The sequence below is a fragment of the Sorex araneus genome, chromosome X (assembly GCF_027595985.1).
Source record: "Sorex araneus isolate mSorAra2 chromosome X, mSorAra2.pri, whole genome shotgun sequence".
Classification (NCBI taxonomy): Eukaryota; Metazoa; Chordata; class Mammalia; order Eulipotyphla; family Soricidae; genus Sorex; species Sorex araneus.
In genome coordinates, this window is record NC_073313.1 from 172,189,182 (window position 1) to 172,215,097 (window position 25,916).

Here is a 25,916-nt window from a genome sequence, read left to right on the forward strand (position 1 = left end):
ACAGAAGGGGAGAAAAATAAATTAAAAAACACAGTGCAAGAAAAGTACAGGGGTCATAGCTCTTGCCTTGCATGTAACTGACACTGGTTTGATACTTGAAAAAAAGAATCAAGAGTAAATCCTGAGTACTGCTGGGTACTCAGAGTATATAACATTATGTACCCAAGAATGAAAGCAAAAAACAAACTGTTGCATAGTACTCCATGATATGGATATACCAGCCTGGCTACATTCACGCATTTAAAAGCATTTGGGTTGTTCTACTATTAAGAAACCTATTTTTAACATAGTAATTCCATAATACCACATTTCTTTCCCAATAGAACCTTCACAACAAGGACCTTTTTATTCAGTAAGCTATTATCACTCTGTAAGCATTCTTTCCCTCACAATATTAAAATATGCTCAAGAGGCTGGAAATATAGTACAGGAGGTAAGGCATTTGCCTTGCATCAGCCTGCCCTGGGTTCAATCCTTGGTATCTTATAAGGTCCCTTGAACAGCACAAGGAGTAATTCCTGAGTGTAGAAGGAGTAAGACCTGAGCTTTATCGGTATAACCCAAAAGAAAAAAAGAACGTGCTCAAGTGGCAGAATCTGTAAGTTGCATGTGAGAGACACTAGATTCCTTTCCTGGACCCTCTAGTACCACCAGGAATATACCTAAACCCCTAACCCCAGTACACCAGGTATGACTACCAAAATATTAAAAAAAAAAATTAAATGCCATAGCTTTCCTCTCCAATGAGGGCTAAGCCACTAAGTTAAAACAAGTAAATGTTTAAACTTCAAGCCAGAGAGATAGTACAGGGATGGGGTACTAGTCTTGCATGCTGCTGATCTTGGTTCAATCTGACATCAAACATGGTCCCCTGAACCCTGGCAGGAGTTATCATTGAGCCCTGCTAAGTGTGGCCATACAAAAATAAATGGAAATTAAATTTCTTACTCAGATTTTTAAAAGTAGTGTTTTATATCATTATGGAACAACTTCCATGTGTGAAACAGGTTAAGGGAATTAACTACACATCAGATCCACAATTTTCTTTTGGCAGGGAAGGGAGGAGTTAACACAGGGCACTGCTCAGGGCTTACTCTTGGCTCCACACTCAGGGATCACTCCTGACAGGCTCAGAGGACCATCTGGAGTGCCAGGAATCAAACCCAGGTCAGTGCAAGCTAAGCACCCTACCCACTGTACTATTGCTCCAGCAACTCTGCAAAAGTAATATATTTTTTTGTTTGCTTGTTTGGATTTTGAGCCAGGCCTGACAATGCTCAGGAGTTACTCCTGACTTTGACTCAGGAATTACTGGAGGTGCTTGGGATGCCAGGTGTTGAACGTGGATCAGCCATGTTCAATCACCTTACCAATGGACTCTCAGACTCCACAAAAGTAGTTTTTATTGTGACTGCTCAAATGAAAGTTGGGAAGAAGTCAAATTGCAGTACTTTAAGCACTTAGAAAATATCAAGGAACTGCCTATGAAGAAGGTCAAGAACAGAAATAAATGTAATATATTTTTTTCTTAATTAATCTCTTTTGGAGGAAGTTTTAGGGAGTGGTAGATGAATAACAGTTAAGCTGGCTATAAGAACAATCATTTAATCATAGTTTTTGGTCTAGTATTGAAGAAGTAAGGCTCAAAAACCTTTACAACTTGCCGAAAGTACAGGTAGAAATTAAGAAAAAATTGTTACAAATCTACAATTCAGAAGGCAGAAAGAACAACAATAATTATAAACTCCAGGCATTCAAATTTAAGAAAAAATCAAATATGGGTTTATGGAGACTAGCAACATGTAAGAAGGGGCAAATTATCTAAAATTAATTCCAGGAAAAAAATCCATATTGATGGAAAATAGGTAGATAAGTATCTCTGAGCCAGGATCAAATAACTCATCTCTTATCCGAACCATCAACTAATGACCAATTGAATTAAATTTTGGAAACAATACACATGCTCATGGCCTTATCTGGCTCAAGCAAATTTGTTCACTTATATAATATATAAATAAGTGAACAAACTTGGGAAGCAAAATTAATAAATTTAATTACACGGCTGGATTCTTTGAGCCATGTAATAATAATAATAATATTAACATTATTAATAAACATTATTATTTACAGAAATTAAAGGGAATATTCTTTTAATTTTTTGTTTTCTTGGGGCCACACATGAAAAAAGTGTGAGTTGCTGGTGATCAAATCTGGGTTGGCTGTGAGGAAGTCAAGCACCCTATCTGCTATACTATAGCTCTGTTCCCCTATTTTTCTTCTTTAGAAAAAGATAACTATCTTATTGTGAAAAAGGTTAAGTCTCATTCTCCTATGATAAACATCTTAGTTAAGTATAAAATGTATCATCATTGTATTCACGTGTGACTGAATATTATTGATTCTGTGGTTTGAGGCTACAAGAGCTATTTGAAAAAAATTCAGTGCCAATTTTAATCTCACCTCTTTGACTTGCTCAGCACATTTACATTACATTATAAAAGTATGAAGAGTGGGGCTAGAGAAACAGTAGAGGGGATTGTAGGCTTGTCTTGTACAGGGCAGGATTTGATCTGCAGAAACTCTATATGGTCCCCCAGGTTCAGCCAGTAGGGGGTCCCTAATCACAGGGTCAGGAACAAGCCCTGAGCATCCCCAGGATTGGCCCTCAAACAAAAGGTAGTAAGAGTGAGGTCAGGTATGGATCTCAGTGGTAGAGGGCTTGGCTTGAATGTAGGAAGCTTTGGATTTAATCCCCAGACCACACCCTCCCCCAAAGTAATAATGAAATTTTCTGATTCAAACAGCAACAATTATTTTACAAATTTACAAATCTACCAATTCTTACATGTTTATTAATATAACATTTCTAAGAATGAAAAGCATAAAACTTATCAACTTTCTGTGCTTCTTCATATCTAATAATTAAAACTTAACAACAACTCAGATGGGCAGTAGGTATTCTAAACCAGTTTGTGATCCCATCTAGGGTCGTGGGGGGTTTGAAAACATTTGACAACAGTGAGAGACTTCTGAATACATAATGACCAAAAACTAATTCAAAATCAACTCAGAAATTAATCCAAGATGCTTCTGATAGTATTCTTGCTGCATTTCCTGGGTTTAAAAGTGTGCTAGTAGAAAAGGTTTTAAAAGTCCTTTCGTAAAGTACCAGCAAAAGAAAATCTCTTTTATCACTGTGCAAGGCCTGGCAATGTATGTCTTCTGCATAATATTTGTGAAAATTTACTTCAATTTTATAAAATATTCTATCTACTGGTTTGGAGAGAATGCTCAAGTGGTTTTCATGTGCCAGGTACCAAGTTTAATGCCCAGCTCTGCATGACCCCTGCCCCTCCTACTCTGAAGAAACCTTTGGTGTATACAGTCTCTAAAAGAAAAATTTTTTTCTATTACTGCAGCTACCACATAAGAACCCTTCAAAGGTGCACCAAATTAAACTGAGTTCATTAATGTGGGAGGCCCAACATAACACAGAGCTCTTAGGATCACAGTTCAGCATTTAGGTACACCTTCAACCACGGTCAAGCATTACTGTAAAAAAAAAAAATTCATAATAAAACTATTTTCTTACAGATACAAAGTGTGTGGCATGTTTCATTAAAAAAAAAAAAACCCAACCCAAAAACCTCAAAACAAAACCCACTCAATTTTTTATACATAATGAGAATGAAAAACAACACCAACCAAACTGTAGTCAAGGCTATGGACATAGTGAATGGATTCTAAAGACTTAACCTTAATTCTGCATTAAAAAGTTCAACTGTCGCTAAGTGTGGTCACTCAACCTCACACTTCTTCATCTTCAGCAATGGAAAACAAATTATCTAATGCTTCCTTTTCAGCAGGTCTGACTTTAGGGGAGAGACTCTCCAAACAATAATAGTGAGTTTTGTTGAAATATTGTATGCAATCAAAGTGAAAGTAAAGTGAAATTTATTAGTTACACAGGCGGGGGGGGGGGGGGGGGGGCTTAGGGTGGGGGGGCTAGGGGCGTGGGGGTGTTTGGGGTGTGAGGGGGCGGGGTGGAGCTATACTGGGATTCTTGGTGGGGGAATATGAGCACTGGTGAAGGGATGGGTATTCGAGCATTGTATAACTGAGATTTAAACCTGAAAACTTTGTAACTTTGTAACTTTCCACAATAAAAAATTAAAAAAAAAAAAAAAAGTTCAACTGTTGCTTCCCAAATAGCATAATGAAAATGAACAGCAACAATAGAAACTAGATCTTAAAAACAAAGATCAGCTCAATAAAATGTAAAGGATATTATAATTTACCACTATAATATGCCGTATACCCACATTTATCCCACAGAATCCATTTAAAATAAATTCCCCAACCACAGGGTTTTAAATAAAGAACCATTCTGTATTAGATGTCCAATTTACCACCTCACAAATGACTAGGTGCCAACTACACTTGTTTACTATAGAAAGGAAAACTGCAATTATATATATAACAGAACACATTTTAAGGCTGCAACAACACTCTCTGTGTAAATTACATATGAAATAACAAGTTAATGATAATATACATACTGTGTTAGGCACATGCTACAGGCTTTCCAAACTCTATTTCTAATCCTCACCACTCATAAGTTAAGCATCCTCACTCCCATTTTATAGACGAGAAAACTGAGAGGCTCACAGAAGTGTCCCTAAGCTAATGAGTGAATGTCGACATCTACAGTTCATAAGTTCTTTCTTTCAAGCACATGGTATCTAAAAACATCCATACAAACTAACCAACAAATTTTAGAAAATGCTGTGCATATGTACATACATTATGAGTTTTTTTGGTGAGGAGTTGAGGGGACTTACAAGTTTATCTGTTTTTGTTTGGGCCACACGCAGTGCGGCTTCTGGGGCTACCCCCAGCCTAGGAGACACAACTCAAAGCATGTTCTCTAACCCTCTGAGCAGTGCCCCGGAGAGTTTCATTTTGAAATTTGCATGCAGATTCTAATTTCTTCCAGGTCCCGAACCTTTGGCTCTTTGCAAACCCTGTATCTAGGTGTATGTGTTATAGAATATGGATATTCTATAGAATATAGAATATGTCAGAAACGTATTCTCACACTGGAAAAAAAAGGCCTAATATTCAAGACTCAATTTTCCTCAACAGCCAAGTTTATTCTGGTAATGTCTCAGAATTGAGCCCAAAATTTTCTTTGATTACAGAAAAGTCTACTGTTATAGATTAAGTTATAGAATCTAAATAAAACATTAACAACCCCCCCTCCCCCCACCACTAAAGGCAAAGGAGTTAAAAGACTCAGTATGCAGGAAGAAGCATTTGCTCTAAAAAAAAGGCACAGGAAGACAAAGTTTGTGAGACTGAGGGGTGGGCAATTAATCCAGCCCTGCTGCTTATCCTACTAAATGAGATTTAGGCAGTGTCTCAAGTATAAGTAGATGGGCGCCTACTTAGGCTTCAATCATCTTTTCATCAGTCAAAAAGTTTTCAGAGGGTGACAGTACCGCAGGTAGGCTAGCTTGCCCTGCACTTGGCTAACCCAGGTTCGAACCCCGGGGACCCCATTTGGTCTCCAAGCCCCACCAGGAGTTGATCCCACAGCACAGTTGGGAGTAAGCCCTGAGCACCGCTGGGTGTGACCCAAAAAGAGAAGGAAAAAAACTTAAATAAAATCACATTTTAAAAAAAGTTCCAGTAACCAATGACAAGCTGAGAGCAAAGTATTTCTTCAGAATTACAAACAAGTAAATGAGTTATCTTGGAGGTATCTATCTGCCTTTTGACACCCACCCGGCTCTGCGCTTAGCCTTGCTGCTTGCAAACGCCCCTCCTCACCGTTTACTCAGAGGACCCGCTCCCCGCCACACTTACTCCCGGGACAGGGCGGCGTCTTACACCCCAAATTTTGTATAAAAAGCTCCGAGAACAGAAGCACTCTCCTCTGCACCTAACAGCCAAGTAAGAGGACGACAATGACACACCAACAGAAAGCACCCAGCTTGGAACACGCAAGGGGCTGGGTCGCCGAAGTTTCAGGCACCACGAAGTGTGTCAAACGGACCCCCCGAGACCCGTGGCACTGTCATTCAACTTTCTTTTTATCGAGCCCATTGTGCTTTCCCCCCTTTTCTTCTTTTTCCTGGCCAGAGGTACCTTACGTTTCACTAGCGGTGGGACAGTCTCGTTGCTTCAGCAGATGGTAATACCCACAACGCTCGCGTTTCCAGGCCGAGGGGCGCGGGGAGCGAGCAGGGCGCCGGCCCTCGAGAGCGCGGAACCGCGCACGTCCCTGGGGCTGCGAGGGCGGCAGCCGCAGCCATGGCAGGGACTCGGGAACCTTTCCCCAGCCTGCTCCGCTAGGCCTCGAGGGGGCTGCTTTGCACTGGGCCCCCGGGTGGGGGCGGTGGGCACCAAGCAGTGTCAGCCCGCGGCCGCCGCCGCACGCTGGGCCGGGCTGCTCGGCCCCCTCGGAATCCCACCTCCCCGCGGGGCTGGCACCGCCGCACCTCGGCGGGGGCCCCGGCGGGAGCGGGGAAGGCCACCTTCTCTCACTCACATCTCTCCCCCTGCCAGTCTCCTCCGTTAGCGCTACCGGTTGGCCGGCGGGGGAGGGGAACGAGGCGCGTTATTCCCGGGGAGCTGGGAGGGGGCAGTGGGGAGGGCATCTCTTACCCGCGTTACTGAGGAGGAGGAGGAGGAGGCGGCGGTTGGAGCGCGGCGCGGCGGGGCGACGGTGGGGCTGGGTGGGCGCAAATAAGAGTCTTACGAAAGGGAATTAACCCCATCACCAGCCCGGACACCGGCTCCAGCGGCAGCCGCGGCTGGCAGAATCCCGCCCCTTCCCACCACGCACTGGCTCCGCCTCTCCGTTCTCTTTGAGAGGCACTGAACGAATCAGACGGTGGACATAATTGGAGTGACGGGAGAACACTCCAATCAGCTATTAGAAGAACAGCCTTTCTCCACCCCCTAATCCCCGCCCAGGCCGCGAGAGCGCAGTGCCAACTCTTCCTCCGCCCTCGAAGGAAAAAGAGCCAATCGGTGATCAGGAACCTCACGTGAAGGACGTAGAGGACAACCAATGATAAAATTAAGAGGACAGCCATTTTGCCCACTTGTAAAAGAGCCACCTTTTCCCACGAGTTGGAGCCCGAGGTAGTGGAGTTTGGGGGGAGTTTTTACTGACCTGGAGATGTTGGAAAGACAGCCGTATTTCTTCAGAAAGTATTTTTAGTGCTTTGTATGAGTAAAGAAAAATTTTCATCTTCTGTGTCGGGGGGAAGCTAGATATACTGCTTCAGGGATTAGCTCCTCCCCTTAGCGGTAACGGCTTCTAAACCGAACACCTGGTTTCTACAGCCTCAGGGGAGAAGGCGGGGTGCTTGCTTCTCTCCCGGGATCTGACTACAACTCCCATCGTGCTTTGCTCTCGCCAGTTCTTTTCCCGCGGAGGCTCTCGGGAATTGTAGTTCCGCGTTCTTTCCCGCGCGATCTTGTGGGCCGTGGGGCAGTCACCAAGTTTTAAATGCCTTGGAGGTAGGGCGGGGAAACTGCAAAGCTCTGCTCAATCCTCGCTACCCTCCCGGAAAAGAGAAGACTACAAGGAGTCGGGAGAGTTTCTCGGAACACCGCCGAAATTTCAGTTTCATTCTCCTTCAGTTTGTCTTTTTGAAGTCACTTCCGCCTTGGGGCGGACACTAGCTAAAACCTGTGGCGGGAGTTGGAGATTCTGCAGCGAGTGCACCAGGTGTGGCGGTCTGACGAATGGCGTGGCGGGCTAGTCGGTAGTTTTCTCTTTTTCCAATGAGAGATGGAACGTTAAACGAGATTTAATTGCATTTTAAGCAGGTGTGAGTGAAAAGGGATGGGGGTAGTTCCCTAGTCGCTAAGATCCTTCTGCACCCTTGATCTTTGATTTCAAACTCCCATTTTGCTTGTCTTTTGACTTATTGCACCGGTATATTTGCAGCGGGCTCTTGCAGTATCCTTTGCTGCTGAGCTAGAGGCGTGGCTTCACAGTTTTACTAAGGTCTGTTCTTTACACTTAATAAGTTGACTTGAAGAGCTCAGGATTGATATCTTAGTGATACCCCTTTATCGTTTTTCTTTCCTAAAGAAAAAACAGACAAGTAAGGGTGTCAGTTATAATATTCTGATAAATAACGTCTTTCTAAAGATTTCAGAGCCCATAGCCTACTATTTAGCGTGTTGGGCCTTGGTTTATACTAAAGCTAGCTGTGTTTGCTATTAGACTCCCCTTTCTAGTACCAGGGGAAACTTGAATGTAGGAAATGCAGAAAGAGCTATCAGAAAAAGTTCTCCCCTTCCCAAGCCTCCTGGCTTTCACTCTTAAACTCACTCCCTGGAGTAAAGTGAGTTAAATTCTTTTCATTTCTAATGTTTTTTGGGCCACCCCCGCCAATGCTCAGGGGTTACTCCCTGCTCTGCTTTCAGAAATCACGCCTGGAGATGCTGAAGGGAACTTAGAAGATGTCAGAGATCAAACCCTGGCGCATGCAAGGCAAACAAACACCCTACGCATTGTACAGTATCAGTATCACTCCAGCTTTTTAAATTCGAATCAAAATTTTGTATAGCTTAACCAGAGACTTTCTCTTTATAAAATCTTGTAAATATTACTGAATTACTGAATACTGAATTAGGCACTATACCAAACACTGGGGATAGAATAGGGCTCTTAAAAGGAAGGTTTTTCTATGTAAAAAGAGCCAGGAACATAGCCAAACAATGGTCTGATTGCTCACTCTCCTAGTTTTTCTGAGTTATGGTCTTTATTACTCATACTTTGCGCTTTCATTTGGACTTTTCTTTAACATTTTTTTCCTGTGCATTAAAGTAAGCTTATTTTCTCTATTTTTAAGTGAAGTACAGTGTCAGGTGGTTATGATGTTTATGCACTAGAGATGATGAATTTCATAATATAATTATTCTATAAAAATGTAACCATTCTTTTCAGCCAACGTTGTAGATTGTGTCTTTAATGCAATTGGAATTTTCAGTAAGAGTTTATCTGTATGATATTCTATAGATGTTTAGTTATTTTGGTTGGCTCTCAATAAATCAAGGACATATATTTACACACACAGATAAATACTTACTATCATGTTATTGAGGTTATCATTCAGCCAAAGAAGATGTATGTGCTTTAAAAGTTTTTTTTCGGGGCTGGAGCGATAGTACAGCGGGTAGGGCGTTTGCCTTGCACGCGGCCGACCCGGGTTCGATCCCCGGCATCCCATATGGTCCCCCAAGCACCGCCAGGAGTAATTCCTGAGTGCAAAGCCAGGAGTAACCCCTGAGCATTGCTGGGTGTGACCCAAAAAGCAAAAAAAAAAAAAAAAAAAGTTTTTTTTCCCCCTGGAACTATGTTACTTGAGCTTATACTTGCAGAAATTGGGCTGTGGAGATAAACTAGATGTTAAGGCCCTGATTTGTATACTTTGAAGCTGAGAGCTATATCATTCCTAATTTCACTCTTTTTTCTATGTTTTTAATATTTAGTATGTATTTTTTTATATGTTTGGCCACGCCCAATGAGGGTGAGGGAGGGCCGGGGAGCTAGAATTTGACAGTGCTTTAAATTGAACCCACACTACCTGGAAGTAAAGCATGAACTCATCTTTTAAGCTCTCCAGCTCCACATTGATCACTTCTCATCCTGCTTCTCAAATATTTGTTATTTCCAGTTATGTGCCCAGTGAGAGAAAAGTATAAAATTCCATCCCAGAATTCAGGAACCAATGGTAATTGGTTTAGAACCATCTTTTGCAAGTGTATTGTATATACACGTTATGTTTAAAAGTACAGGAAAATGGGGCTAGAGCGATAGCACAGCAGGTAGGGTGTTTGCCTTGCATGCAGCCAATCCAGGTTCGATTCCTAGCATCTCATATGGTCCCCCCAGCATCCCATATGGTCCCCTGAGCACCGCCAGGAGTAATTTCTGAGCGCATGAGCCATGAGTGAAAACCTGGCATGCCCAGGTGTGACCCAAACCAAAAAAAGAAAAAAGTACAGGAAAATGTAAAAGAAAGTAAGGCACCTCTCTAAGACCCAGAGATACCATTGTTTTGCTGTGTGGGGTTTTCTTATGATGATCTCTCATAGATGCACACTTGTATATGGGTTTTATCATACTCTTGTGATCTTTTTGTAAACTTTTAATATCAGTGACATAGTGTGGATATGGCTGAAAATTTGTTATTCCATTAATATATTAATCTTTCTATGGTTATCAGTATTTCCTAGTTTATCTCTAAGACAATCAGTTCCTAAGTGATAAATATTTACTTGAATTTCTTTTATTTGTTTTGTTTTTGTTTGTTTGTTTTCATTTTGGGTACACTCAGAAGTGCTCAGGGCTCTGCTGTTACTGATCACTCCTGGCTGTGTGGTACAGTAAGGACTGTATGGGATACTGGGGATTGAACCTCCAGGTTTACCGCTTAGAAAACAAGCACCTTGCCCATTGTACTGTCTCTGGTCCCTTACATTATTTTCATTTCACTTTTTCTGTTGTGGTAAAATATAAAGCTACCATTTTAACTTTTTTTTAGATGTGCAGTGCAGTCCTATATACGTTGTCATGCAATGAACCTCATTTTATCTTACAAAACAAATTCTGTACATAAGCAACTCCCCCATTCATCTTTCTCCATCCCTGCCAACTGGCTACCTTAACGACCTCATATAAGTGGAATCACTCAGTATTTGTTTCTCTGCAACTAGCTTATTTAGCATCATTCATGCATGTTTTAGCATATGACACAATTTCTTTTATTTCCTCTTCTCTGCTGTGACTGGTAATCAAACAGATAACCGAGTCATTTTCTGGGCCCTTCTCACTGGAGATAACAGTGGACGGGGGCCTAAGCTGTAATGCAGTGGGTAGGGCATTTGCCTCATATGCTCTGATCAAGGTGTATGCTCAGCACACTATCTGTTCCCCTGAGCCCCATCAGGAACATCCCTGAGCCAGGAGTAAGCCCTGAACACTGCCTGGTATATCCCCCAAACAAAACAAACAAAGAAAACAGTGGGCTATTGTGATTGCCTCAGTTCCTGTGGCAGCATCTGGGTTTGAACTCTTGACCTCTCACTTCTCAGGAAGGCACTCAAAGCCACTGAGCCACCTTCTGGGCCCCCACTACCCCCCTCCTTTAAAAAAACTGATTAGTTTTGTACTGGCGCAGTTGGACCTTTGCCTTGCAAGTGGCCAATGGGGGTTCAATTTCTTGCACCCCATATGGTCCCCCAAGCAATGCCAGGAGTAATTCCTAAATACCGAGCCAGGAGTAACTCTTGAGCATTGCTGGGTGTGGCCCCAGCCCTCTCCTCCATGCCCCCACAAAACAAACAGAACAGTACCCTGATTAATTTATATTATGTATCTCTCATAACTATTCTGATGGACGTTTAGATTGCTTTCATCACTTGGTCATTTTCATTATTATTTCAATAAACATGGGTATGCAAATAGCAACAGTATGTAGTACTCAGGGACTGTTCCTGATTCTGTTCTTTAGCGGTTCTCATGTGTAGAGAATTTTCTGAAATTTTGTATTTTTATGTTTTTTTTTCTCCCTAGAATATACTTGTTGTAGGGGGCCAGAGTGATAGTATAGCAGGTAGGGTGCTTGCCTTGTACTCACCCAACTCAGGTTTGATCCCTGGCATCCCATTTGGTCCCCCAAGCATTGCCAGCCAGGAGTGATCCCTGCGTAGTGTAGAGCCAAGAGCACCCTGAGTATCATTGGGTGTGGCCCCCAAACTAAAATAATAATAATAATAATAATAATAATAGCACTGTAGCACTGTTGTCCCGTTGTTCATTGGTTTGCTCGAGTGGGCACCAGTAACGTCTCCATTGTGAGATTTGTTGTTACTGTTTTTGGCATATCGAATACACCATGGGTAGCTTGCCAGGCTCTGCCATGCGGGCGGGATACTCTAAGTAGTTTGCCGGGCTCTCCAAGAGGGATGGAGGAATTGAACCCGGGTTGGACAAGTGCAAGGCAAACACCCTTCCCTCTGTGCTATTGCTCCAGTCCAATAATAATAACAATAACAATAATAATAATACTAATACATTTGTTTCTCCATCTTTAAGTTTCAGCCTAAGAATTACATCAAATATTTAAGTAATACCTTTGATACATAGTAATTTATTATCCTTAATGAAGACTTCAGTTCATTGCTTGGTGCCTTACACAATGTCAACACTCTCACTCATGTATGATATCTCAAGTATGCTTCTTTCACAGCTCCTATTTCAGGATGTTGCAATTATTGGTTTGCAACTTTTCATTTCCCTCCTAAACTGGACTTTAGTAATGAGCATACAATGGCACAATTCATCTTAGTATATCCATACACTCTGCAATGCCTGTCATATAATAGGCACTCAATATCTATTTGTTGAAATGAGGGGTTTTAAGAGGCACTGTTACATAATGGGAAAAAACTCAGCATTTTAAATTAGACTCTAATTTTAAATTAGAATTCTTATCTGAGTTCCAGGCTTAATATTACCCTAGGCTAACTGTGAAACTGTGTAACTTATTTAACATCTTGGAACTTCATTTTTCTTGTCCTTAATGTGAGGATAGTACTTCTTACCTTTGTGAGCTGTTTTGAGAATTACAGATTTTCTAAAATTTTCTACTGTAGTGCTTACAGAAAGAGATCACTCAATCAATGGGAGTTATTTTATTATTATTCTAAAGGCAGCTGCCTAGAGAATACAATCTTCTAGTGTGCTTGCTTTGAAAGTAATAAGATATTTGATATGGATGCTTTAAAATTATCATTGGAATTTTAAAATTATGTACTCTGCAGTTTACTGTAATCATTTGATTATTTTAGAATATTCAGTTTTACCAACAAAGCATTTTAATGTATTAGAATTAGTGTTGCTTATTGATTATCTATACACTTACGAGATGTAAATATGTAAATAGAATTGTATTATATAAGCATCAAGTATCTTAAAATACATACTCATAAATCCTGATCAAATCTGTACAATTTCTATGATTTAATATGTACTTTATGCATATCCATTTTTAAGATATTTGGCTAGCGTGCCAGGAATGTGATTTCATGGGAAAGCACATGCTTCAAATGTGTGAGGCCCTACTTTTGATTATGGGCCCTGAAAGAAAAAGAAGAAAATATCTGAACAGAAAGGTGGACATCTTCACAGAACCCCTAGTTAGACTCATGATCACAAACAGTTTGTTTTTTTTGTTATTTGCTGGGTGATGGGAATTTATGCAGAAGTGTCCATTAGATTAGTTCATGACTTGCAGAAACTGTCGAATTTATTCAAGCCAAATTTGTGCTCCCAGTGAAGAGTTTGGAATTAGTTATGTAATTGCATGGTTAACTGTGTTGCTTATCTCTGGACAGGTTACTAGCTCCTAGTCCTGTCCATCTCGGTTTGCCTGCCTCTTATTACCAATGGCAATGCCAGAGAGAAGTGACTAAACTTTTTTCTTAGTCACCCAAGATTTTTTGAAGATACTCATTTTCACACTGAATTTGTTGTGTCTAATAGACAAATTGCCGTCATAATTATGACTGTTTCCACTAGGAAAAAAAATAATTCTTTCATTTTCTTTTGGGCACCATGACTTACATGGTACCCAAAGCATGACTAACAGCATTATCAGTGCTGTTAATGGTGGGGTTTTGTGTACAAAATATTCCTGTACTACATCCTCAACCAGAGTGTCTTCTTTCCTCCACCATTGTTGGCCTCCTCCCCATATTCGCCATCCCACTTCCACCTCCCTTGTTACGGTAAACTTCTTACTAAAGACCTGCTCTCATTTTCTGTTGCCTTTGGGTATTTGTTGTTTCCTTACTTTGTTTCTTAATATCCCATACACTGAAATCTTTTGTTTCACCAAATGAATTTGTATATAGACTTTTGTGTGATCATAAGTTTTGATTTATCAAGAAAAACTATGTCTGGAGTATAATTAGTGAGTAGTATGGTAGTTGTTTATGAAATTATCAAAGGCCAGAAAGATAGTACAGGAGGTGAGACACTTGCCTTGCACCCAGCCAAAACCAATTCGGTCCTGTGTATGGTCCCTTGAGTATTGCCAGGAGTAAACCCTCTCACTGCTGGGAGTGGCCCAAACCAGGTAAAAAGAAGGAGAAGTGGAGGAGGAAGAAGTGGAAGAGGATGAGGAAAAAGAGAAGGAGGAGGAGAAATTGACAAACCATCAAACCATTTCCTCAGATGGGCTAGGGTTTTTAAATAATTCTTGTATTTTTTCTTTATTATGGGGAAGGAGCCCACCCCGTGAGATCAAGGGCCACTCCCAGTCTCTAGCTCTGCTCTGTGCAAGTTGGTGCTCAAGTGCTCAGAGGACATGTGGCATCAGGAATCGAATCTGGGGCTGACTCCATGCAAGCCGAGTATGATTTCTTTGGCTCTTTATTTGTTTTTCTTTTCTTTTCTTTTTTAATTTTTATTAGAGAATTACTGTGATGTACAGTAACAAACTTATGAACTTTTGTGTTTGCATTTCACTCATACAGTGATCGTTTACCCATCCCTCCACCAGTGCCCATTCACCTCCACCAAAGATCCCAGTATCCCTCTCACCACCCCCACCCACCTTATTTGTTTTTTAATCTTTGGATGAAGCATCATAGCTACTTAAACTCACACTTAAATCCTGGTTTTTCTCATCCACTGTCTCTTTAGTTAACAAGCATTGTAATACCTGGTTTCAGGGCTGGAGTGGTAGCACAGTGGGTAGGGCATTTGCCTTGCATGCGGCCAACCTGGGTTTGATTCCCAGCATCCCATATGGTCCCCCCAGCACCACCAGGAGTAATTCCTGAGTGTAGAGCCAGGAGTAACCCCTGTGCATTGCTGGGTGTGACCCAAAAAGAAAAAAAAAACAGAAAAGAATACCTGTTTTATAGGGTTCTTAGGAGGATTAAATGGAATTTCACATGTCCAGGTTCTTCATACATCACTGACAGGATTATATGGTAGGCACCCAAAAAATACTAGTTTATACCACTGAAACAACATGAGCATCAGAGGAAATACCTTATTAGATCAGAAGGGGGCCCCTTAAATCACTTCCTGGTGATACCTGGCTTGGCTAGTGTGGGCCTGAGGATTTAGTGCTTGGCCCAGTGATGTCTGTGCTGTTGGATTTAGTGCTACTGGAGGCTACCAGGGCCACTTCCAGAGGTGCTTGGATGCCTCCAGGACTACACCTGGGAGTTGAAGGCGTGGCTAGTGCTCCACGCTTATGAACCCCGAGGTTAGGGGTTCCCTGAACTCCAAGGTTAGGAATATATGCTCATGTTTTCTTTAAAGATTTTCATGGTTTTAACATTTTAAAAGTGTTTGAGGGTCCATAGAGATACTAATGGGTAAGATGCTTTCCTTGTATGCAGCCGACCCAGATCAAGGAGAGATCCTTGAGCACACAGCCAGGAGTAAGCTCTGAGCACAGCTGGGTGAGGTTCAAGAACCAAAAGAAAAAGTAAAAAGGTGTTTGATCCATTTTGCGTTAAGTTTTACATATGTTATGAACCAAGACTTTCACCATTTTTCTTTTATATATTGGAATAAATATATTCCAACAGTATTTCTTTGTGTTGGCCACAAGAATGACCGTTCTTTGACATCCTTGTCAAAAATCAACTGATAAATGATGTAAATGCTTATGTTTGGACTATGATGCTGATGTAGGCAGGTAGGTAGGGAAAGGCCCTTGGCAATGAAACTTAGATTAACAAAGTCTCTGGGAAGGAGAATCCTGAGACTCACCTACCCTGTGCATACAGAAAACAACCTGATAAGACCTTCCACAGACTCTGAGGAGGTTGGACCCCTCCCCATGAAGTTCCTCAATTCCCTCAACCTCTCCCTTAATCTGATTAAAATGTGATCCAGTCAAAAGAAAACCATCAGCACTCCCAGCCTCCCAGGTAACCTCCTTAGCAATGGACTTTTTAACCTGGAAAGAAGCCCCACGTGGGGGCAGGTTGAAGAAACCCTTATAAAAGACACCTTGAACCAAGGAAGTGCGCGCATATGCTGCCTGAGCCCATGTGCTGCTTGTGCCCGCGTGGCTGAGCACCTGTGTCGCCCACATCTCCCCCCTTGAGATGTGTACTTTCATGTCCAGTGCCAGGATGTGTGTAGAGCTCTCTCCACCCTTGGAGAAGCCTGAGTTCTCTCTTGAGCGTGTTATTCCTACTATTCCCTCTCCCACTTATCCCTTCCTCCTTCCCTCAGAAACCTCTGAATAAAATCTGTTTACTTCACTGCTTGTCTACTCCTGAAATTCTTTTCCAAGAGCGAGACAAGAATCCAGTAACCCTGGGTCCCGGGTGGTAGTGGCGGTTGCGGAGAAAGTGACCGTCTTTCTCCTCCCCGCTTCATGTAAGTCACTTGTGGGGCCCACCGACATCAATGCTAGTCCATTAATCATCTGCCATTATGCTGGTACTCTACTAACTTGATTATATATATTTGTAGTAACTTTTACAAGTAAATATGCTATCAAAATGTGTTTGTTTTTAAATTTTTAAAAAATTTAATTAAAGAATCGCGATTTACAAAGTTCTTTGTATTAGGTTTTAGGCATATAATGTTCTAGTACCAATTCCATCACGAGTGTCAACTTTTTCACAATCTTCCTATGTTCCCACCCCTCCAGCCATGACAGGCATGTTTTAAAGTTTGATGGTTGTAGTTTGGATCTCATGTTTTCAGTGTTGTTGAGTCTGTGATTAAATATATATCTTTATCACTCCCCCATGTTAACAGTATCCCTGTTCCCCCATTTCTTTCCTTACTCAGGTTTTCTGGGTCCCATGAACTTTAGCACCATCTTGGCAGTTGAACTTTAGTGGCTTGTTTGTTTTTTTGGTGAGGAGAGTATAATTTGCAGTTCTCAGGGGTTACTCTTAGTGTGGTGCTTGGCGGTTGCTACTGCTGGTTCTTGCAGGCTTTGTGGTGCTGAGGGTTGAACCCGGGCTCTGCTGGAGAACATGTGCTCCAACCCCCTGCGCTCCCATCCCATAGATTGACATTGAACCTACCTAAATTTATTTAGTCATTAAGCCATAGTCTATCAATTTATTACAGTATTGTTTGCTAACATTTTATTTATATGGCAATATAGAAAATGGATTTATATATTATATGCTTGTCAGATCAAGTTTACACTGGCATCATGAAACGAGCTTGGAAAGATACCTGTATTTGTGAAAGTTGGTTAAAAACTTATTATATTTCTTAAATCTTCTATGTCATACTAGTTTTAATTTACCTGTATAATAAAATTACTGAAAGATATATAAACTCTCCCTTTCTATATGTAATCTAGCTATCACTGTATCACTGTCACTGTCATCCCGTTGCTCATCAATTTGCTCAAGTGGGCACCAGTAACGTCTCCATTGTGAGACTTCTTGTTACTGTTTTTGGCAGATCAAATACACCATGGGGAGCTTGCCAGGCTCTGCCGTGCAAGCAGGATACTCTCGATAGCTTGCTGGGCTCTCCGAGAGGGATGGAGGAATCGAACCCGGGTTGGCCATGTGCAAGGCAAACACCCTACCTGCTGCGCTATGGCTCCAGCCCATAGATTTGAATATTTTCCTTTGTTCCTATCAGATGTTCTTTTCTATTTTTGTGAAATGTACTGCATATTTTTATATATTTTATGAATATTATCTTTTTAAGAAGATAAACCTTTTATCATTATAAAATGCTCCCCCCCTTTGTTATTGTTGTTTTATGGACCACACCTAGCTGTGCTCAGAGTTTACTCCTGACACACTTGGTGGACCATATGTGTTGCCAGGGACAGAACCCATGTTGGCCATGTGCAGAGCAAGTGCCTTACTCTCTGTACTAGCTCTCTGACTCCTAAAATTTTCTTTATTTCTTATTTTTCACTCTCAACCATGTTAATGTTAATATGTAGTATGTCTTTTTGCATTTTTAATTTAATGCTTTTGAATTATTTTGAGAATGTATCTTTGTAAAATATAATATAAATACTAATTTTTAAGTTCAGTATTATAAACTTTTAAAATTTGTGTTCTGATTTTATTTATATTTAATATTCTGTTCACTAATTCTTTGTCTCTGTTTATTCAGCTATAAATTCCACTGAATAAATTCTTTTAAAAAAAAAGAAACTATCTATAAAGTGCTTAATTTCCTGACCAAACATATCCTTGTTATTTTCAAAATAAGTCTTTTAGTAGCATATTTTAATGCTCTTTTTTCTGGGAGGTAACAATCTTTTTTCTTGGTTGTGCCAGGATCCTCTCCAGCGCTATGCTGGGATTTGTGCCAGGTATCAAATGTGGGACCCCTGCATGCAAAGCATTCACTCTAGTTCTTTGAGCTATGTCCCTGTCCTTTTTATTCATTAATTTTAAAAATTAAAAAAATTAGTCTATCATGAATTACAAAATTATTTATGATTTGGTTTCAGGAATACAGTGTTTCAGCACCAATTATCCCCGTTCTTTTAAACAGTATTTCATTCTCCTCAGCATCCTGTTTATTTAAGAATCCATCAGCAAGTTTCAGTTGAATTTACCATGCTCCCAGTTGATTACAAACATGCCATCTTTATCTTAGGTTGAAAATATGAACTTTCCTTCATTCTCTTCTCTGTTGCTTACCAAGAGAATTGCGTAGAAAATGAGTTCTGCTAGATTTTGTTTTTACTAAATTTCCCTGGCCAATTGCTATTGTGTTGATAATAGTACATGGTATTAAAAGTTATATATTGCTAGCTCCATCTTAATAGCTCCCTCAACCTATCTAAACTTGAACATATATAATACATAAAACCTTTCTTGCTGAATTTAAAAAACTAAAACCACCATAGTTTCTATAAATGGAGACATACATACTTATTTTGTTTTTATTAATGTTCTAAGCGCTCAATAATTTTAACTGTTTCTTGATAATTTGGAAAGATTAAACCCAAGTCCTTTTATTATGTAGTATTGGTTTCAACTGATCTTTGCAGCAAATAAGACTATATGACTAACTTACATGAAAGATTTTTCATTTTAATAATTTTTATATTAAAGAATTTAAAATTTACCTTCTCTTTCCATTGTTGTGATGACTTGGTTGTGGTGATTGCATACTTGACTGTGATGCTCATCAGGGGTTGTGCACAGGCTTGTGGTGTAATGGAGGTCACACACTTTATTGTTGGTTGTAGGGATCCCAAACAGTGTGCTGCTGACATCTCACTAGTGATTGCCAGGTAGTGGTACCAGGGATCAAATACACAGTCTCATATTAGGCAGCTAATTTTCAGAATTCTGAAAGATAGTATGAGTACACTTTAATAAGATTATTTTAAGGAGCCCATACATTCCTTGCCTTGCATGTGATGAACCCCAATTTCAATCTCCAGCACTACATATGGTCCCCTGAATAGTACCAGTCGTCACTCCTGTGCCTAAAGTCAGGAAGGTGTGGTCCAACCCCTCTTGCCCAAATAAATGAAAATAAAATAATTTGGGTGTTAACTAAAACTTTCATGCTCTGTTAATTTTACTTTGCCCACTCTATACTTTTAAATTCCTTTTTTGTTTGTTTTGCTTTGGGGGCCACATTTGGCAGTGCTTGGAACTTACTTTTGGCTCTGCACTTAGGGATCACTCCGGTGAGGATTGTGGGTCCTGCAATTGAATGCGGTTGGCCATGTGCAAGGCAAACACCCTTCTTGATGTACTATCTCATCAGCCTCAATATACTTTTAAGTTCCTGAAAGCTTGTTTGGAGGTTCCAGTTGGGGAGCATACCAATTCATACATCTTTCACTAAGAGTTTTAGTTGTATTATTATTTTACAAATACAGTCCTGATATACTCAAAAGAAATTATATAAGCTACCTTGCATATTACATATGCCAACTTAGTACATATTTTCGTTGAAGAGTTCATTAAAATGATTTGTCTTCGTTCTCTACCTGGCAGTGCTCAGTTTTCTAGCTTCATTTCTTGAGGGACCCATTGAGTGACCTTCCTCATTAAGAATTTTCACAGGGTCGGAATATAAAGTAAGAGAATGGGAGACTAACACCCAAGAGTAGTAGAGATAAGTACCAGGAGGTCTGTTCCACGACTTGGAAACCGTCCTCAAATGCTGGTGGAAAAGGCAGCTCAGATAGCAAAGGGAACACCAGGTAAAGTGTGGTTGGAAGACCCACTGGGTATGGGAGATGCGTGCTGAAAGTAGACTATAGACCAAACACAATGGCCACTCAATGCCTCTATTGCAAATTACAACACCCAAAAGGAGAGAGAACAAAAGGGAATGCCCTGCCACAGAGGTGGGGTGAGGTATTGGAGAATGGGGTGGAAGTTGTGGGAGGGATACTGGGAACATTGGTGGAGGAGAAAGGGCACTGGTGGAGGGATGGATAAATGATCACTATATGACTGAAATTCAAGCACGAAAGTTTGTAAGTGTGTAGCTGTACCTCACGCTGATTCACTAATAAAAAATTGGAAGATAAAAGAATTTTCACAGGGTCAGAGATAACTCAAAGGGTTGAGTACATAACTCTAAAGCATTAGACCCTGAGTTCAACTCATGGCACCATAGGGCACCCAGGCACAGTTGGGAATAACTCTGGAGACCTTGGTGGCACTGCATCTTTCTGGATGAACACTGGTCAGACGTGCAGAGTGGAGCTGAATGTTGCCAGAGTGCCTCCCAGATTCCTTGAGTGTTACTTGGGGACTACCCCTAATTATAATGTTTTACAGTGTTGCAATAAATGTTAAGATGAAAGTCAATAAGATGATTTTTGTGGGTCTCTTTCTTAGCCTCTTGCCAACTTTGCTGTCCCTTATTCATGCATTGATCCTGACAAGTATTTCTGAATGGCTGTTACTTCTGGAAGCAGATGTGACTCTGCTGCCACTATCCTTGATTGAATGGGTTTTACATAATCCCTTTAATTTGAACTTTGACTTTCTAGTTGAAAGTCCATGTAACTGATTAACAAACCCAGTAGCGAGGTGGCAGACTGTAAAAGCAAGAATTTGTTTGGATTTTTCCATATTTTCAATTGGGAGATAAGATGTCCCCATTTAGATATGTAACAGAAGAAAATTCCTAAGCATGAAGAGCTCCCAGATGTTCAGTGATCTAATTGCTGAATGATGAATGTTGGATCTATTCACTATCCTATGCTGATTTCCAAATACATGTATATAGTCTCCATTTCTCTCTAGAGTTTTAGACTCAAGTATTTCCAAGCCTATTTGGCATTTTCACTTTTGGTCTTATAGCCATCTTAAACTTTAAATATTCCTACAAGATCTGTTGAGGTCATCCTGCCAATCCATCCTTCTGTATTCTTCATTATTGCTGTAAATTTTAAGAGTATTTGTGTGTGTGTGTGGTGTTGGGCACTGATCAAAGGGTCATATACATGTAAGACATGTACTTATCAGCTGAGTCTACCCTATATGTACATTTTGATTCCAAATTTTCCTGGAAGCACAGTAGTCTATCAGTAAATCTTATTTGCTTTACCTCTGGTATATTTCCTGAATCCAGTTCCACTGCCAAAAATGCTTCTTGCCTTATCTGTTACAGTCAGATAATAGGTTTTCTGCTTTCACAGTTCACCCTCCTATGAACCATTCATTATTCTTTATCAGTTTTGTTGTTGTTGTTAAAAGAGCACTAACAATGCACACATTGATGTTTATGCATACCTTATTCAGACAGTTCTGAGTCATGAATAATTTCTGAATTCAATTACCCACTCAGGTGGGAAATGGCAAGGAGAGCTTTGTAGACTGACCAAGTCCTTTTGCAATATATATTCTCCAGGGGTCAGAGAAATAGTACAGTAGATAGGGCACTTGCCTTGTACGCAGCTAACCAGGGCTTGATTTCTGGCACCTCATACCCCTGAGTCACCAAAGAGTGATCCTTGAATGCAGGGTCAGAAGTAATCTTTGAGCACAGCCAGATGTGGTCCCAAAACAATACAAAAAGGCCAATTTCTGGAAAGCACAGATGGTAGGGTGCTTGTCTTGCATGCAACTGACCCGTGTTCAGTTCCTGATGGTTCCTCCGAGCCTACCAGGAGTGGTCCCTAAGTGCAGAACCAAGAGTAAGCCCTGCACAGTCAGGTAAGGCCCCAAAACAAAAACAAAACAACAACAAAGCCCCGTTTCTGTGTGTACAATAGTCTTTGCCTTCCTATTGATAGTATTACTCTCCAAATGGTAGTTTTAGAAATGTAAGGCGTATAATATTTTTTAATTCAGTTTTTAACCTCTTTGAAATGTATATGATATGAAAATGAATTATGAAGTGATGCACTTTCTATGATAAATTCATCCTCTAAAAATTATTTACTTTCTCTTTTTTGAAGTACCAGGGACAATAAAAATCTAGTTAATTTCTAGCTTTCCAGTAAATCATTTAATGCTAAAATCAAAGGTATGGCTAATAGCTCAATTAAAAATAAGAACTAGAGGATGCTGAGTTCCTAGGTAGTGTATTGAGTAATTATCTTGACTCAGTGCTTTGAATTTACTTAATAGCTTATTCTGAGGACATGATATAACAAGTTTATATTTTGATAGTATACCAAGATTATTTCTAAGTATGTTATTTTAATTTTGTTTTATTCTCAGTTATACTTAGTAATATTTGTTTCTTCTACCCCTTCCCTTTTGTTATTTCATCCTTTTAGAATCATCATGCCTGATGTTCATACCATAAAAAAGTCTCATATACCACAGAGTTCTTTGACAAGTGACTCTCATAGACAGCTGGAGTTTTTACCTGACAAACTAAGAGCAAAACTACTTCCTTTCCAGAAAGATGGCATCACTTTCGCCCTTGAAAGAAATGGCAGGTAAAGTACTTTTTTTCAAGTTTTGCTGAAAATGTTAAATTCCCAGCAGGTACACAAAATAGCAAAGTTCTGTGCAAACCATTTTTGTCATATATACTGTTACTGTTTAAAAATGATCATGAAATAGTAATTTTATGATGTGCCTTATTTTACCTTCATTCTTGGATATTTTTGTTGCTAATACAGGTCACCAATAATAGCCTTTTTGGGAATTGGAAGGAGCAATTTGATAACACCAGGTGATGGTTATTAGCAGGTACTCCTATCTCTGTTCAGAGTTTATTCCTAGTGGTGCTCAGGAGACCAGATGATGTGCTACTGCAGGCATTGAAACAGCTGCATGCAAGACAAGCAGCTTACCCCCTTCACTTTCTAGCCCCTTTGTTGGAGTATAGCTCTAAACACTTTAGGATAACATTGATTTGTCCTTCCTCCCTTGTCTCAGGGAGCTTAGGTTTAGGCACTCCTGGAGACATTTCCAGAGACACTCCCTTCCTCTGTTTATCTGTAAACTCTTCTCTGCACCCTCCTTCCCAACCAGTTAATCACCCTTCCCCCAATCAGATTCTGTTAACTTGTAAGATCAGATCCTTCTAAGACATTGAACTTGTATTGTAAGATAAATATTGCTCTTCTCTCTTTCGCGTAGTTTACCTTAAAGCAATGTCCTTTCTGTATGGACACAGGAAGACAGTTAATATTATGCTCTTGTTGGGGCTGGAGCACAGTGGGTAGGGCGTTTGCCTTGCACTCGGCTGACCCAGGTTCAAATCCCAGCATCCCATATGGTCCCCTGAGCACGCCAGGAGTAATTCCTGAGTGTGTGAGCCAATTGTAACCTCTGTGCATCGCCGGGTGTGACCCAAAAACAAAAAACCAAAAACAACAACAAAATACTATGCTCTTGTAACTTGGGAGTTGATTGACTCCGAATAATACTTACTCCCGGGCATCTGCTTTCTCGACTCAGTTGATCTTAGTTCCTAGCACCCCAAAAGCAGGGTCCCAACGAGGGACGGAATGGACCCAGGGCAAGCTGTGAACTACCCTGGCATCGAAATGGGCCAGGCCAAAGTGCCACAATAATCAACTATAAGTTGAGGGCATGATCATGGGCAATGCTGTCATGATCCAAAGGTAATGACGAGGGGCTGAAGCAATAGCACAGCGGGTAGGGCGTTTGCCTTGCACACGGCCGACCTGGGTTCGAATCCCAGCATCCCATATGGTCCCCTGAGCACGGCCAGGGGTAATTCCTGAGTGTAGAGCCAGGAGTAACCCCTGTGCATCACTGGGTGTGACCCAAAAAGAAAAAAAAAAAAGGTAACGATGAGATTAGGACCCTGCTGGGGTTAGGAAGACTAACCTGGCCTGAGGACTGTGGTCTGGAATGTATAGTGAGATGTCCTCAGGAAGAATCAAACTTTAAGCTTATATTTCTTACTGTGCTCATACAGAATGACATTGCTAGAAATATTAGAAGTAGATTTACTATAACTATGTAAGTGGATTACTAGCTGAGGAAAGGAGAAAGCTACACACCCTTGTTTGGATCCCACCCTTGAGCAGATTTCCTAGGAATCTCCTTAGATGAGATTTTGTCCTTGAGAGGTGGTCTTACCTCTCTTTGTTGATGTATTACTGTTCAGACCCACCTTTGTGTTACCACCCTATGTGATTTCTCTATAAACTAAGACTGTAATATCTGGAAGGGGCTAAGAGAGAAGAAGAATAGGAACAGAGATTGGAATAAACTGCAACTGATACTGACCAGCCTGGTACTTGTTCCTTCCTTCGCCTGCCCATCTCCATCAGCCTCCCTGGGGTGGGGGAAGGGGCGTGAGAGATAGAGCCCTGCTGCCCTTTTGAGAACACACATCCTACCTTTGATATCTTGCATTCCCATGACACATTATTCTATATACCACAGATAGGTGAATTCCCCTGGTGTTTGTCTTTCTTCAGAAGAAGACAAACTTCTTACTTACTCCAGTTCTATTCTGGTTGCAGCAAATTGCATGATTTCATCCTGCCTTGCAGCTGCATAGTATTCCATTGTGTATACATAGTATGCCATTGTGTATTCCATTGTGTATATATATATATATATATATATAAAATATACATTCATTATCCATTTAACCACTTATGTTATCAACACCATATCCAAAGTACTAAGTTCTTTTCTTTTTTCTTTTTTCTAAATTATTTTTTTAATTAATTAATTTATTTTTCAATTGAGTCACTGTGAGAACAGTTATAGGGCTTTTAGGATCGAGTCTCAGTCATACTATGCTCAAACACCCATCCCTTCACCAGTGCACATGTTCCACCACCAATAACCCCAGCATACCCTCCCTCCCTCTCCTTCTCTGCCTGTGTGGCAGATGATTTTCACTTTACTCTTTCCTTTCTTTGATTACGTTCAATTTTCGACAGGAAACTCACTATTATTAATTGGAGTTTTTCCCCCAACAGTAAGACCGGTGTCAGATGGCGTCATTAGGTTGCATGTTTTCTATTGTTGGTAACAAAGATCATATGATGTTGCACAGTCGTGAATGCGGTCATCCAGATTTGGAATTCTGGTATTAAGTCCAGAGATATTTCTGCCAGCAGCTGCTGCATTCTGAGATTGGTTTCTGTGACACTGGGATTATGGCTGTTCAGGAGCGGAGGAACTGTACATGGGAGACGGCTCAGGGTCTCATTTGGGCAGAAGGCAGGGCCGGTTCTGCATCCCCCATCGCAAGATTCCCAATGCATCTCGTCCCATCACTGCAAACTCCTACTTCTCTGTCCAGTTTGTTCTGAACGATGGCGGTCGCCATGCTGTCCAGGGGGGAAAAGGCCAAGGGACAGAGACCCTTCCCCTCCCAGAGCTGCATGGGGCCAAAGCCTAGTTCAGAGTCCAGGAGTATTTCTGCTAGCAGCCGCTGTGTTTCTGAGATTGGTTTCTGTGCCTGTGGGATAATGGAT

At 40.8% G+C, this 25,916-nt stretch overlaps 2 protein-coding genes across 16 annotated transcripts in view; one reads left to right on the top strand and one right to left on the bottom strand.

The window, feature by feature from the left end:
- The window catches only part of R3HDM1 (R3H domain containing 1), a 152,711-nt gene extending 145,884 nt beyond the window's left edge, over positions 1-6,827 (bottom strand). For 14 of the 15 annotated variants that reach the window (XR_008627257.1, XM_055120637.1, XM_055120634.1 and 11 more), the window contains exon 1: positions 6,670-6,827. The gene's annotated coding sequence lies outside the window, so the exon portion shown is untranslated. Of the gene's footprint in view, positions 1-6,150; positions 6,269-6,669 lie in introns of those variants that run through there. The other variant, XM_055120625.1, reaches the window with a different exon arrangement.
- A 651-nt stretch (positions 6,828-7,478) lies between these two features.
- ZRANB3 (zinc finger RANBP2-type containing 3) overlaps positions 7,479-25,916 on the top strand; it is a 200,159-nt gene continuing 181,721 nt past the window's right edge. The window contains exons 1-2 of the mRNA XM_055122825.1: positions 7,479-7,781; positions 22,773-22,937. Of these exons, the coding sequence (XP_054978800.1) occupies positions 7,762-7,781; positions 22,773-22,937 (185 nt within the window). The 5' untranslated portion in view covers positions 7,479-7,761. The remainder of the gene's footprint in view (positions 7,782-22,772; positions 22,938-25,916) is intronic.